The 14,696-nt window shown below is 36.4% G+C and overlaps 1 protein-coding gene across 1 annotated transcript in view; it reads right to left on the bottom strand.

The window, feature by feature from the left end:
* LOC146001314 (uncharacterized) overlaps positions 1-7,916 on the bottom strand; it is a 49,558-nt gene extending 41,642 nt beyond the window's left edge. The window contains exons 1-2 of the mRNA XM_083138622.1: positions 7,702-7,916; positions 5,571-5,750 (exon numbers count right to left, since the gene is read on the bottom strand). Of these exons, the coding sequence (XP_082994748.1) occupies positions 5,571-5,750; positions 7,702-7,830 (309 nt within the window). The 5' untranslated portion in view covers positions 7,831-7,916. The remainder of the gene's footprint in view (positions 1-5,570; positions 5,751-7,701) is intronic.
* Between the last annotated feature and the right edge of the window lie 6,780 nt (positions 7,917-14,696).

Below are 14,696 nucleotides of genomic sequence, written 5' to 3'. Positions count from 1 at the left end.
CTAGTTCGATACCCTATATACAGGGTGGCGCAAAAGTCAGTGTACCCAAAAAGCACATTGATAATAGTATTACGATAGTGTATGTGCTTCTTTAGGTATACGGTTGGCTTGTTGTAGTGTGGTTGTTTGTTGTCTGCAGCAATGTGGAGCTCCTCCACATTATGGAATCGTTGTTCGATTTTTTTAGATGGCACATTTGAAGAGTGGATAGGACACCGTGGTACCATTGATTGGCCTGCGCGTTCTTGTGATTTGACGCCATGCGATTTTGCTTTGTGGGGAATTGTTAAGGATATGATATAGTCATCATCACCGGCAGATTTGGATGCACTGAAAGACTCAATTATCAATGCGTTTCATGTCATCAACAATGATACATGTTTACTGCATCGTATTTGCAATTCTGTTGTTGATCGTTGCACACAATGTATTGCAAACAATGGAGGACACTTTGAACAAAACCACTGAAACTGGAATTTTGTGTATCTACTTGTATTTTGTATGTATACTTGAATTTTGTGTATAAACTTGAATTTGTGTATGGGTAAACTGACTTTTGCACCACCTGGTATGTATGAGTTAGGATTGTCATAGAATGTAAATATAATTACTAAGTGTTTCTAAATTACGTGTAAATGTTATCATAAGATTTAATAACATAGAATCGAAGCCATGTTCTAAGGTACTTAGAACCGCAAAGAAATAGTTTAGTTTACTGACTGAACATGTACATATTTGCATACCCAAAGAAATCTACCTTCCGAGATGAAATCACAATACGCCACTGTGTTGACACCCCCCCCCCCCACACACACACAAAGGATCAATTTGCACTGTGCATCAGATAAATTGATTGCAGATATTTCTTCCAACAAGAGCAACTCTAAACTTGGAATAATGAAAATATCAATTATGAGGGTGGATATGTCACCTACATTTTTGTGGTCTATAATATGTCGCTAAGTGTGTCTCTAAATTAATTAAAAACAAATAGTTAAAATTTCTGGAAGGATAAGATAATGAAGCGATGGATAGAAATACTACCGCTGATGTATGTCACATTTAATATTCAACACTTCATTTCTGGAGTTTATCTGCGAGATCTCACAGACCTTTTTCGTAACTTGGTCAAAGGGTGTAGAGATGGCATGTCTCTGTTATGCGATAAGAGATAGAGATGGTGTTTTCTAAATGAAAACGAGAATGAAACTACAGGATGTTTCACCCGCTCTCAGCCCCTGATTCTCGCTCATAAAAATAAAACTATTGAACATAATGTAATGAAATTTTGCTACGGACATACCCTGGTGTATGAGAAGCATGGTGACGTCATTGGCGCCAAAGTATTGGCCCCATATTTTTCGACACTACAGTGGATACTGAAGTCTGCCTGGGAATCTTCCACGAGTTTACGGCTGTTCGTAAACTCTAGCCAATTCAGCCCAGGTCTTACGAGTAGATTACGCAGACGTCACACGAAACGTCATGTCGACGTCACTAGCGAAGCTGTTTCAAGCTGCAATTTACGAACAGCGTGGATTATGGCGTGGTGGATCGTCTGCTTGACTCTTGCTCATGTTTAAAAGCAGTTGACTTTCTTTTGGAAGTAGTGTTAGGTGTAAATAGCACTAAATCTCACCTCTCTATAAAGCTCGGCTACATTAATTAATATAAATTAATAGAATATTTTGACAAGTTTTAGAAATTGGCAAAAAAAAATAACCGAAGAAAACGAATCAACTGAGTGCCTACACATCAAAAATAATTATTTTGTAGTATTTTATTGGTTGGTGAATTTAGTTTAGTGTACCGTGTATTAACACCAACTAATAACGTTGAATTATGGTAATTGAAATGGCTTTAAAAATATTTATTTCATTACAGTTCAGATCAAAATCTACTTTTTTCATTGTTTTATACTTTTTTTCTTTTCGGATACGAGTTTTTGCATATTTTTCCCATATATACATCTACGGAAAGAATTATAAGATAATATTAACTACACCTTTTCCTTCAGCTGTCTTTCTGACTTACGAAGGCATCAAATAAATGATTGCCGGCCATTAAAAGCTGCTGCGTAATGCTTTCTGCTAGTTTTGGTCTGCAGTCATCGAACTCAGTCGCATCGGGAAAGGCTTACAAATCTTATGAGCCAAGTAAGCCGGATACGTCACCGTGACGTCACGGAGCCGGAAGTGGGTCGAGCTAGCCGTGCTTGGATTGAGTTTAAGAACAGATATAGTCGACTTCGGCTGACTTGGCTGGAGTTTACAAACAGCCGTTTTGTAAATCAGTTGGATGACGAGGAACTCCGTAATTACTACTTTCAGCAGGATGGCGCCACTTTCCACACTTCCAATGCTAGCATGCAAGAAATTGTGTTCTGCTTTGTAGATCGTATCATTTCCAAAGGACTTTGCCCACCTAGATCACCTGACCTTACCTCACCGACGTGCTGAGAGGAAAGGTCTATCGCAACAAGCCACGGACTATTATGGAACTGCACGACAGCATTCGGCAGGAAATTGACGCTGTGACTCCTGATGTGTTGGTGGCTACGTTCTGCAACATGGAGAGGCGTGTGCAGGCATGCATTCATGCTAATGGCGACTACTTCATTACATTGTGATAAATAAAGTAAATCATCGTTAATCCGGACCCCGATAAGCCGGACTTCGCTTAATCCGGACAGGCAAAAGGAAAAAAAGAATGCAAGGTTTTAAATGTGGCTAGATGTCAACAAGAGAACTTCCCAAAGAAAAAGTAGTGAACCACTGATGAAATTCTGTTTTTCGCAGACTTTCTATAGGTATTTAAGCCTATGCCCTTTAAATACAGCATAATAAACGTGTTTTGTTGCTATAAACGGAGTTTTAATGCACTTTCTACTGTTCTCTTAGGTTAATTCAGGTTAATTCAGTTAATCCGGACTTTCGTTAAACCGGTCAACTTTTTCCCCCCATTAGTCCGGATCAACGAGGTTTTACTGTAGTTTTATTTTTATAAGCGAATATCAGGGGCCGAGAGCAAATGAAACACCCTGTAGATTTTTTGATACTTGTCCAGAAGAGACCGAGAACGAGACAATTCATTTTAAAGACAAGACGAAACGAGACTTCATGTCTGAGACTCTAGGTCTTTCGTTCGAGACTTCGATATTATATTCGAAACATTTACCTAAACCAAATTTAAATTACTATCCTACTTATTGATCCATACCAAGCGAATATACCTGATTGTTTATAGTCATGTATTGATTCAAATTTCAAATTTAGCTAATCCATAAGTTTTAAGGCAATCTCGAACTTGTGCAGTGTGGTTACAAATTTTCAGGACTCGAAGCGTCTTAATGAGTCGTCAAACAACAAAAAGCGTTATTAAGAAAGATTGCTTACTTACTTTCAAATCATATAAGCTGACACGCTATACATGTCTCTTTTAACCTGTATTTCAAATGGAGGACTTCTGCTCTTTGAGACCAAGGCGAGAACGAGATAGGTGAGACCGAGACAAACCACCTCACACAAGCATAATCTCCTCTCAGTACCATCCTTTGTTGAAATGGAGCAGGGAAGTTTTTATACCTAGAATTGCATTGTGCGTGTGTGTGTGTGGGGGGGGGGGTGCAAAACGCCAAATCAAAAACTTTCCTCCGCAACTGCTGAAACGCAGCATTCCTAGGTCTCACAATGACAGATTGTTGCAATACAAATAAACTAAAACAAACGAACATAAAATTTGGCCTATATGTTTTTAAAACATTCTATTATTTCATAATCTGTATAGTAGTTGTCAATTGATGAAAATTCACTTTTTACAAAGAAAATCAGTTAACGGATTTTAATCTTTCATTTAATTTATTCTTCTTTATTTTTATATTTTTTCGCGCTAATGTGTTTTATCGACTTTTATTTGTAACGTTCTGGAATTTCAAGTTTTGAACTCTGGAAGTTATTTACAGAATTTTTGTTGAGTATACCAATCACTAATTGCAGTGTTGAACGTATGATTTCGGCTTTACATTTCTAATTCCAAAATTTCTCGCTATTAATTTGACTAAGAAAAGTTCATACTACGTATTTCCTATTTTATACTGTTACACTATTAACAGTGTTTAACAGGAAGCTACAGTTGAACTATTTGCACCGATTTGGATTTTCAAGGTCAAATACGAGAGAAATACAGACTCTCTAAAATTGTCTACGTGCCATACGCGTTTTAGTTAGCAGGAAAAATTACTTGACCAAGATTCTTAAACTTTTATGTAATTATCGTAATAATAACTATACCATTGTAACAGGTTTAAGGTTGCGTTTATAATTTATGAAAGTTTAAAAATATCCTGCAGATCCTTTTAATAAATGACTATCGAGATAACAATGTGGGTCAAAATAAATTTATTTTTAGTAATATGTTACATAATTCTCCTGGAGACATTGCTTAGAAATGTGTTTGTTTCAAACAAATGTGAAATATGTTATAAATAATAATCCGTTATATTGAAGACCGTTTATATTAAGCATACCGTGTTCTTATTGAATGTTCTGATACTTTTAACCTTCCCAACTGTTTATCATCCGTGTTGGGAGATGACGACAGCGATTTAACAAATGTTTTTAGCTTTTTGAGAAGAGCTGGTCTCTTTCACTGTCTATTAGGATGTTTTTAGTAGATTGTTACTTTTTAATGTGTTGTGTTTGTCCTGTGCAGATAGCTTTGCAACCCTGCACCTTTAATATTTCTCAAGGGACTTTTAACTTTTAAAGCCATTTTTCTTTTTTAAATGTTAAGTAAGGATTGTAGATAAATGGATATTTCTCCGTATACATTGAAGGGTGCAAAATAGCCACATATGCAGAATCACCTAACCATTATATTTCAATCAATCAATTTACTGCTGATAATGTTATGAGTGTCTTGGCATAATCTTATACGAGAAAGCTACATATTCTTATTTGTTATGATATGTGTAGCTTTCTGTGCATCACTGGTGTGATCAAGAATTTCATTATTGGGAGTTTGCACTTGCGCAACTTATGGAACGGGATAGATTGAGAGAATGAAGGACTAAAGGAACCATATTAACATTTGGAGAATTCCTGGACATAACACTACAGAAACAATTCCTTGAAGGTAAAACAACGGCAAAGAAAAATCAGGTGAAAGCAGGACTGGCTGGGCATCTTAGTTGATGATCTCCATTGCTGAGGCTAGGTTCGAATCCTGGGTAAGATGCGGATATTTGTGTTTGTCTGTCCTGAGAGAAAAGCGGAGAATACGTAAATCTGATACGATAATATGTGAAGGAGAATGACACGAGAAACAGCCTCTTGGGGGGGTTTCCATTAAATAAATAAAAAGTCGGTATAGCAAAGATCAATACGGCAATGTTCGAGTTTGAGTGTTCGAGTCCTAGTTGAGACAGCATTTTTCTCTGACGTTTCAAAGTAGTACGTCTCCTGTGTGTGAAGATACTTCTTAAGAAGAGACTAATAATGTATTATTTTAATTCTTTTACAAAACATTTCATATTTTTTGATCAAAGAGCACTGTAGCATGGAAGTACTTACCACGGTGGCCCAAGGGACTGGATTCTGCTTCCCAAGTCCCAGAGCAAAGACTCCATATATGATGGCTGTGAGGCCAGCTGCTATGAGAGTGGCCATCGGATACAGCCACCCGTACCATGAGGGGGAATCTGGACAGAGATTGCTTGTGAGAAATACAATGGAGGCAGCGCTGAACAGGATCTGTAAGACATGATAACAGAAGTCTCGCTAGAAGATTCCCAATACAACAAAATTAAATCGAACAAATGTGACGAACATTTATAACTTTAAAATTTGAAGGTTATTACTCGATTGCGTATTGGACGCAGCCGTCTAACCCATGGTCACTGGCTGCAAGGGCTGGACCCTCCGATGTGTCATGTTTGTAATCTGTTTAAGTATTCGGCACATTCTTGTTGAAAGTGCCGATCTTGCTTTCCTTTGGCAGACGTTTAATCTTCCCATCCCTGTTGGGCGACGACAACAGCGTTTTATCAAATGTTTTTACCTTTTTGAGAAGAGAACAGTTGGTCTCTTCCATTGTCTGTGAGAGAGCATTTAGTTGATTCTTACTTTTTAATGAGTTGTGTTTGTCTTGTGCAGGCCCCTTTACAACCTTATAATTTTAACTTTTCTGAAGTTAAACACCCCTTGCTTTAAAGTTTTAAGTAAGAATCTTAGATAAGGATACACTCACTTCCCGTATATATTTGGCCGCACGTGCCGACGTCAATCAAATATCATGTATTTTATTTTATTTACAGGGTTTCTATAAATTAGTTATACAAAAGTAACCGTTAATTGTGAAGAAAGTGTATGTGTAACAGAAATGGTTTATACATCAATGAATAGAGCATATCTTCAAGATTATTGTCGCACGTTGTTAGTTTCAGACGCTGTCACTGAAAGCGTGAGCGTTTGTTTATCTTACACAGGTACAGACTTGGATTGGCCGTGGGGGAACAATTCCTTGGCCATCTCGTCGACGTTTCTGAGAAGAGGGGAAACAAACACACGTTCTTTAATGTAACCCCAGATAGAGAAATCCATGGGGACCAATCAGGCGTCTGAGACTAACAACGTGCGACAATAAACTTGTACACATACACTTTCTTCACAATTAACGGTTACTTTTGTATAACTAATTTATATAAACCCTATTTCTGTTTTGTATACATTGCGAAGTTAAGACTAAAATGCCTTTTCGTCCACGGTTTACTTTGATATTGTATTACATCTGTTTTCTAATAAAATTGAAAAGGAAATAAAAATGAATTGAAAATAATATAATTTATAAGCGCACAGACAAATGCTCACCCTTTCACACACCTAAACAAAAAAGACAGTGCAGTTTATATTACACACACACACACGTACAAGGAAATACAAAACATTACGCTTAAACATAGTTCAAAACTGTACACATTAATGATAATTCGTCTTAAATATTACATATAATCATTTTTTGGGTCTTACTTTCATGTGTCATTCTCTATAACTACTACTTTGTTTGGGAAGTCAAATAATTAATATTCATTATTTAATAGATGTAATTTTAACAATTTTTTACGTTACAATTGAGGGAGAGGTATTAATTTCAGATGGCAACTTGTTCCAAAGGCCTGCTGAGGTAACAGTAAAATAATTAGCATAAAAGTTTGATTTATGGAGTGGAATGGAAAGAAGAGACCTTTCGTGCGATCTGGTGTTGCGGCTGTGAAAGTCGGAAAGGTGTTGGAATCAGATACAGATATTGTCCGTATTTTCTTTTGAGGATTTTGTGAAGCAAAATTAATTTCTTTATCGTTTAGGTTAGTTTAGTTTAAATTACTCAATTTTTCCAATGTACGGTGTCAGATGTTCTGAATATTTTAGATAGAAATCGAAGTGATTCGCTGCATTCTGCTTAAAATTATTAACAGGATATAGTTTTACTTCACAGATTTCATGAGAGGAGAAAATCGAATAATATGATCTATCCATTCTACAAGTGAATTAGTAAAACAAATATGCCTGATTCTATCCCCACCTCTCCACGCACCTTCTCAATATTTCTTTAGCTCCACTAAGTCTTTACTAGTAAATTCTATCAGTTAGTTTGTTATTCAGAGAAGATACTGTAAAAAGTATAATACAATAAATATGTACTTACAATTTCCAAAATCTTCAATATTCCAGCTGGGGAAACTAAGAACCTGCCACTTGAAAATCTGATTCGTAACTTTTCTTTGTTGTAAGCGGCATTGTTCCCATTGGTGGCACTGGGCTGGTTACTTTCCATTCTGATCTACACATTCATACAATACAGCTCCAGAATTTCTTTACGCAAAGAATTACATGTTTATAGAGCATTTGTTCCCATGGTATTGGATCATCGGTAAATCTAAATGCATTGATTTGTGTATTACCCTGTTGTATCTTTCACTTTGATAACCCAATGATAATCTTATCTTAGATACTTTGATACACGTATATCTAAAAAGCTTGAACTCGTGCAAATCTGCCAAGAGAATAGATACCATTCATATTTATTGAACCAATTTAGCATCATAACGTAATCTGTTTAGCCGATAAAAATGTAGCGAAACGGAATCAAAAGCAAATCGTGTATTGGCCAATATCTGTAGGTAGCGAGAGATTTTATTCAAATCTGAATCTTGTGGCAATTAACCTAAAATGATAAAGCGGTGTAAAGTAATAATTCTTTTGCCAGACAAATTATTTGTTTAAAACGGGGGCAATGGTAGGTTTAGCAGGGGACACCTTCCGCCAAAAGCGATGACTAAGTACTGTGAAAAGTGATGATATATTTCAATGAACAAACAAAAGTTGCAGCAACATAATCTAACTGACTGATCCTATATCTCTAGCCTTCTCAAACCCGAAGGTTTATGTCTGCAAGAACACAAGCCTTCATCTGTCCCTATCCTGAGCAAGACCAATCCAATCTTTTCCATCCTATACCGATTTCCTTTAGATCTATCTCAAAGTTATCCTCCATTTTCGTCTTGGACTTTCAGGCTTCCAAACAAGAATCCTGTAAATTCCTCTTTCCTCTCCCATTCGTGGCACATGGCCTGCCCACCTAAGTCTACTTGATTTAATTATTCTAGTAATATTAAGACATGAATACAAATTATGCAGTTCTAAATTATGTAATCTTCTCCACTCTTCTGTCTCCTAATCCGTTTTAGGTCCAAATATTTCTCTAAGGATTTTAATTTCAAATACTCTTAATTTATGTTTCTCTTTTAATATAAGGGACCACAACATAGCAACATAATCTAGAATCTTTCAATTTTATCCTTTTCCAGACTGACAAAGTATACGAAAAGATAATAAACGAAGTTTTGCACAAGTATGCTAATCTGTACTGGATTTAGTTGAGATTCAAATGTGCCACTATCGAAAATCGAATCCGGGATATCTTGATTACAGGCCAAAAACGATAATACTACGATAATAACGTTAATGCCCAGCATCGGGGTTAGATATAGCGGTTTTGGGTCCGCCTGCAGGATCCTCTAAATTGGGTTTCATAACTTCCCCTGTTGTTTCCAATTCACTAGGTTTCTACCAGAGACGTAACGTGTGAGCTAACTTGGAGCTTAACTTTGAGGGAGGGGGAGCAGAATCAAAAAGTTTTCAAGCATATAAAAATATATTATCCAGAACTATTTTGATACATTACAGCTACACTTGCAAATCGTAAAAAATACTCGTTACTTTTCGTGCTCCAAGAGATTAACAAAAGCACCATTAATTTGTAAATTTTCATATACCTGAAAATTTTGAGGGGCAAGTACGCTCTTGATCTCACTAAGTTACGTATATAGTTTCTACATATATAAAAATGTAGCAAGAATTCAACGACACCAGTAATATGCAAGGAAAATCGAGAAAAAAGATACAATATGGTTGAATTATGGGCATACACTATGATGAATACATAAATGTATATCACAATATTAGATTTAAGAGGTTTTACAAGAAACCAAAAGGATACGCTTTAGGATTCAAAATCACTCCCCCATGGTGTCTTCCTGAATGTTCGTTTTTGATTCTGTAAGACGGGGAAAATGCCAACAGCAAATTTGCAGAGATGGACGTACGCTCGAGTTCGTGGTACCAACACGACCTCGCTGCACTTTACGTCAAGAGTATCGTGAAAATTACCCATCAGAAAGTGTAGAAGTTTACTTTCGTCGGCAAATATTTATGTCATACATCGTTTAACTTATTGCAGCCTTGGATCTACGACTTTCACCCGAGAACCATCATTGCGGGGAACTATTCTTCCCAAAATACCTCAGACTATTGTCCTTCGACGAGTACAGAAAGTTGTTAACAAAATCGACAACTTCTCTAGTTGTGTTTCACTTACGTCACTGTTGCATTGTGGGATCAAGCAGCCATGAAGGAGGCCAGTTCTTGTAAACATACCTAATTCAAGCGGGAAGGTGGGAGATTTGAACCTTGTTTACGGTTGTACACTTCGCAACATCTTATTTGACCGCCCCGAAAGAATTCTAAGTCCCGAAATCGTAAACTTAGCATCATTGCACTTCAGCTCCAGGTGAGAGTAGCCAACTTTGAGTAGGTCCTTCCACTAGACGAAAAACGCTACGGTGATAGGTTTTCAATTTAACACTTTCCATGAACTTAGAAACTATAAACCGCTATGATAATACACAATCAAACAGAAATAATAAATTGGAAAAATAACATTGAAGGATATTTACGATTCTGCTTGCTCGAATTGAAATTTGGGGGGTTTGAAACACTGAATAGAGTTTTTCTCCACCTGAGGGAAATTGCCATCAAGGTTGTGCAGAAAGAAGCAAATTTGTGAGGAGTTTATGCGATATTTTATTTACAATACCTTCCATAATATCGAACAGTTCTCAAAAACATATATTTTACACGAAGTGTCGAGAAAATGTGCTTGAAACACAGGAAGGTGGGAGTCTTCGTAAACGTCAACATGTTTTTAAGGCTATAACGTCAATAAGTTAACGTAGAGCAGTTGGTTAGGTGCTGCTTTCCTAATTTTTCTCTAAGCGTGAAAGGTCGCGGGTTCAAATCCCACCCTCTCCTTCTTCTTTTTTTTCTTTTTTTTTGTTTGCTGAACAGATACCGTTGATATTAGAATATTTTAAAAAAAATGAATCCGATGCACACTTGAGGGACGTCCCTTCTGCGCATATTTCCCTTTAGAAGTTGGAGATTTCCAGGATTTAAAGTTAAAACTTTTCTTTTTAGTTATTGTTCATATGTTGTGTTAACACAAACATCATGATTAATTCACAAATCACATACATGTATTCAGGAGGCAAAATGTAATGTTATTTAAGTTATGTATTGTTTGTTCTTCACTGACACCTAAAATATTGATTATTTGATTTAGATATACTAAAAAAAGATATACAGTTATGTTAAGTAGTGATATAGTGCAGAACTGTAACGTAGGAGAGTGTTTAATGAGTTCAAATTGCTAAGATTTGTAATTTTATGTCCGTTCCTTCCTAATGACTGTTGTCAATCCCCTCACCACCATCTTACCATGCGTCTAAAACTAATAGTAAATCGCTAATTAACATAAATAAATTGTTATTGCTACGAAGACCGATTCGATAAGTATTTATATAGTGAGTGACAAAAAAATTCAAAACCTCATAATGATCGTTAATTCGTCACTGCTTTGTATCTAAAATGTTTGTCTTCTTTGAACAGAAAGTACGAGTATCAGATATAACAAACTTTCCGCACTAACTTTGCAATATTCGAAACCACCATTACAGACTTAGCTTTATGTAACTTGATTCTGCACATTCCACGTGGCATGTGACTTCCTCCTATCATCGAAATAACTTTCTCTTACTATTTACTTTCCTCTCGTGAAATACAGAGACCAATGTTAACTTCTTAGCACGGTGGATAAACTTTACACCCAACGATATACTCCTGAAAAAAATCCTGCCTAGGTGGAGAATCGAACCTTCGACCTCCCTCGTAAGAATCAAGCACGCTACCTCTTCTCCAGGTTGCTCATGTTAAAATTTGCTACCAGTTTGAAGAAACCAATTCACATATAATGTCATATCTATAATTTCCTCATGGCAATTTTCATGAGGAAACGAATTCAGATAAAATCGAGAAACGCTGAAAGGGAAAAATGATGAACATGTCTATTGGCGTTTTGTCATATTTTGTAAATTGTGTAAAAATTCCGTGTTTTGAACAAGCAATCGTTTAGTTACGAAGTCTTTTGTTGTTTGTTTAAAGTAGGAACAGGAGAGCGAAAAGGAGTCATTTGAACCAGACCCCGTTTGACAAGAAACTTCAGCTTTTTTTCCAAAGACTGTATGAAAAGAGAGAGGAACGTATGAAATATAAAATATGTGTGAAATTAAAAAAATGGAAACCTTGAAAGATAGTACTAACGAACTTCAAACTATGAAAAACAGATTTTCGTGGTGGAAAAATCCAAGTCATTTTCGAAATATAAACTTGATGTTTTCTTTATTATGAAGTGGAGATATGGGACGATACGATTCCTCAGCAAGAAAATTTTAAGTAAGCTACCTCCAACTTTTTCAATGGTCATAATTACTACTTAGGGTCCGGAAGTTGACGAAAAATCAACTTTTTTTCTGACCCTTAAAAACAATGCTAAACCTGATATCATGTCCGTTTCCCTTCAGTTAGAGCCGGAAAACAATTTCTATTTTACATTTTTTTTTGCATTTTTCGGCCTTTTTAGGCTTTTAGTTTATTTGTCAGTATTTTTAACAGTTTTTGTTGCATTTTGACTTATTTTTTAGGTTTATTTTTCTCCTCCCTTGTTGTTTCGTGCATTTTAAATGAATTTACTAGTAAAACTTACATATTTAGATTTCTTGACATGGTCCTTTTAGCAAATTTACCATGAATCGAAAATACGGTCAATATTATTCTTAACTGAAACGTTTGGCAATGGATTAAAATACTTTGTGTGAAGATCTACTTTGAGGTTTTTTTTCTGGATACTATTATCGCTTTAATCTGTAGTTTTAAAGTAAAATTAGTCACAATATTAAATGCAATTACACTCTGGTATACACGAAGCAGAACTGTATTTTCGGATGCTGGCCGACTACAGTATCATAGAAGGCCCACTCTGAAAGGAGATGAATTGGTTGATTTGGTGTTTTAAGTCAACTTTATGCATAGTAAGGCTAATCGGGACTGGACATACAGTTTAAAGTGGGATCCGAACCGAGTGCATAAAATAATGTGAACCGCGTGCTGTAAGGGGATCGTTTGCTTATGGAATGGAAGGTCATGAGTTCAAACCTACTTCTTTGCAAAATCTTTTTTGGGAAATATACGGCTTTGGACGACAATGCTTATCTACGTTTCTTGGATATTTCCGTTGATATTTATGCGATATGTGTTAACTTATAACAGCTGAATGAAAGAAAAAGTATTTCCTAAAATCCTACCAATCACTGAAAGATTAAAAACATTAGCTAGTAGAAGCATTACTTGAGGCATGCACAGTGGCGACGATTATGGAGTGTGGAGGGGCAGATGACCCCGGACTATGCTAAACATTATCTACCAAGGGAAAGAAACTGTCCTTGCCCTCCCCCCTCCCCCACCTGGCCCCATCAGTTTTGAAACCCAATCGCCGCCACTGAGCATGCATCGCATAAATATTGACAGTAATATCATATAATATTATATTACGTTATTACAACACTTCGTACTCGGTAAATAAAAAGGAAAAAATAATAAGGAAAGGGTGGGATTTGAACCTACAATGTTTCGATCTTGACGAAAACAGCAAAAAAATGAAAGTGCTGTCATCTAACCAACTACTCCAGGAGATTGCTTACATAAATCTCAGTAAAACACGTTAATCTCAGTTGAAGCAACATTGTGCCGGAGTTTCGAATCATTTTTCGCCAAGAACCAAGGAAAAGACACATTTTGCAGAATCGTTTGGTGTTGTGCAAGGTATCTTTACTAAACATTTCGCATAAAATCATCATAAATTTGCCTCCTTGCATTCAAATGTGACCGCAAATTTTTCCAGTTCAGTGTTTCACAATGCACATACATTTTCCTATTTTCAAATTCAGAACGAAGAATCTTGAAATATTTTCAACATTCGTATTTCTACTTAACAGTTTTTTGTCTACTCATATATCTTATTACTGCTTTAGGGTATATTTACCTTATGGAATGTGAAAGAATGAAAAAAAAATCACGAGCGTTTTCATTCAGGAAGAAGAAATGTTGCAAAGTTGGCTACTCTTAGTTGGTTCTGAAGCGCAATGCTGCCAAATTTACGAATTCCGGACTTTGAAATTTTTCAGGGCGGTCAAATAAGATGTTGCGAAGTAACGTGAAACCCACGCATATACTCGCAAACCATGAGGTTGAGGCTATAAGCTCCCTCCCATGCCGTCAACATTCGAAAAAGTGATTCGTACCGCTTCTGTAGCTATTGCCGCGAAGATTGCAGTGACTTTACCGGCTACAATATTCTCTATCGAGATATCATTCAGAACAACGCACCATGTCGTATGATCGGGTCTTTCAGGATTGTATATATTAAGCGGTCACCGACCGTTCATAGTTATCCAAACTTTCATTCCAGAGTGACTTACTTATTGGCAGAGGCGTCTCCAGTTCTTGTTCCGGGAATAGTTGTGTTGTGTTTCCTTCTACGTACAAGTGAAGGAAGTGGTATGTGCTGAAATGTGTTCAGTTCATATATTTAGCTTTGTGTTTAATGTTTCATAAATGAAGCGTACCTGCTTTTCCCTGAGTTTACCCCCTCCTCCCAAAATTCCTGTGGGTGCCCATGGTCATTTACTACACTTTCAAGGGTGATGAATTCGATGATGGGACAGATACACCGAAGGCGAGTATTGAAGTTTGTTTTGTTTTGAACATAAAGCAAAAGGCAACCTTACAGGTTCAGTGATGACGATTACACGTCCATTTCAGCCCATTGTTCCTAAAAAGAAGAATTTCAAAAGCACACATACTAAAAAAGCATACATAACCTCATTTTGGAAATCTTGGGCACGCCACTATAAAATATAATTGTAAACTATCATTATTTTTTTTTATATAATTATACATCAGCTTATT

This window comes from Lepisma saccharinum, chromosome 17 (assembly GCF_977018435.1).
Source record: "Lepisma saccharinum chromosome 17, izLepSacc3.1, whole genome shotgun sequence".
NCBI classification, from domain to species: domain Eukaryota; kingdom Metazoa; phylum Arthropoda; class Insecta; order Zygentoma; family Lepismatidae; genus Lepisma; species Lepisma saccharinum.
The sequence above is the reverse complement of the archived record's forward strand: the minus strand, read 5'-3'. Positions and strand labels throughout refer to the sequence as shown.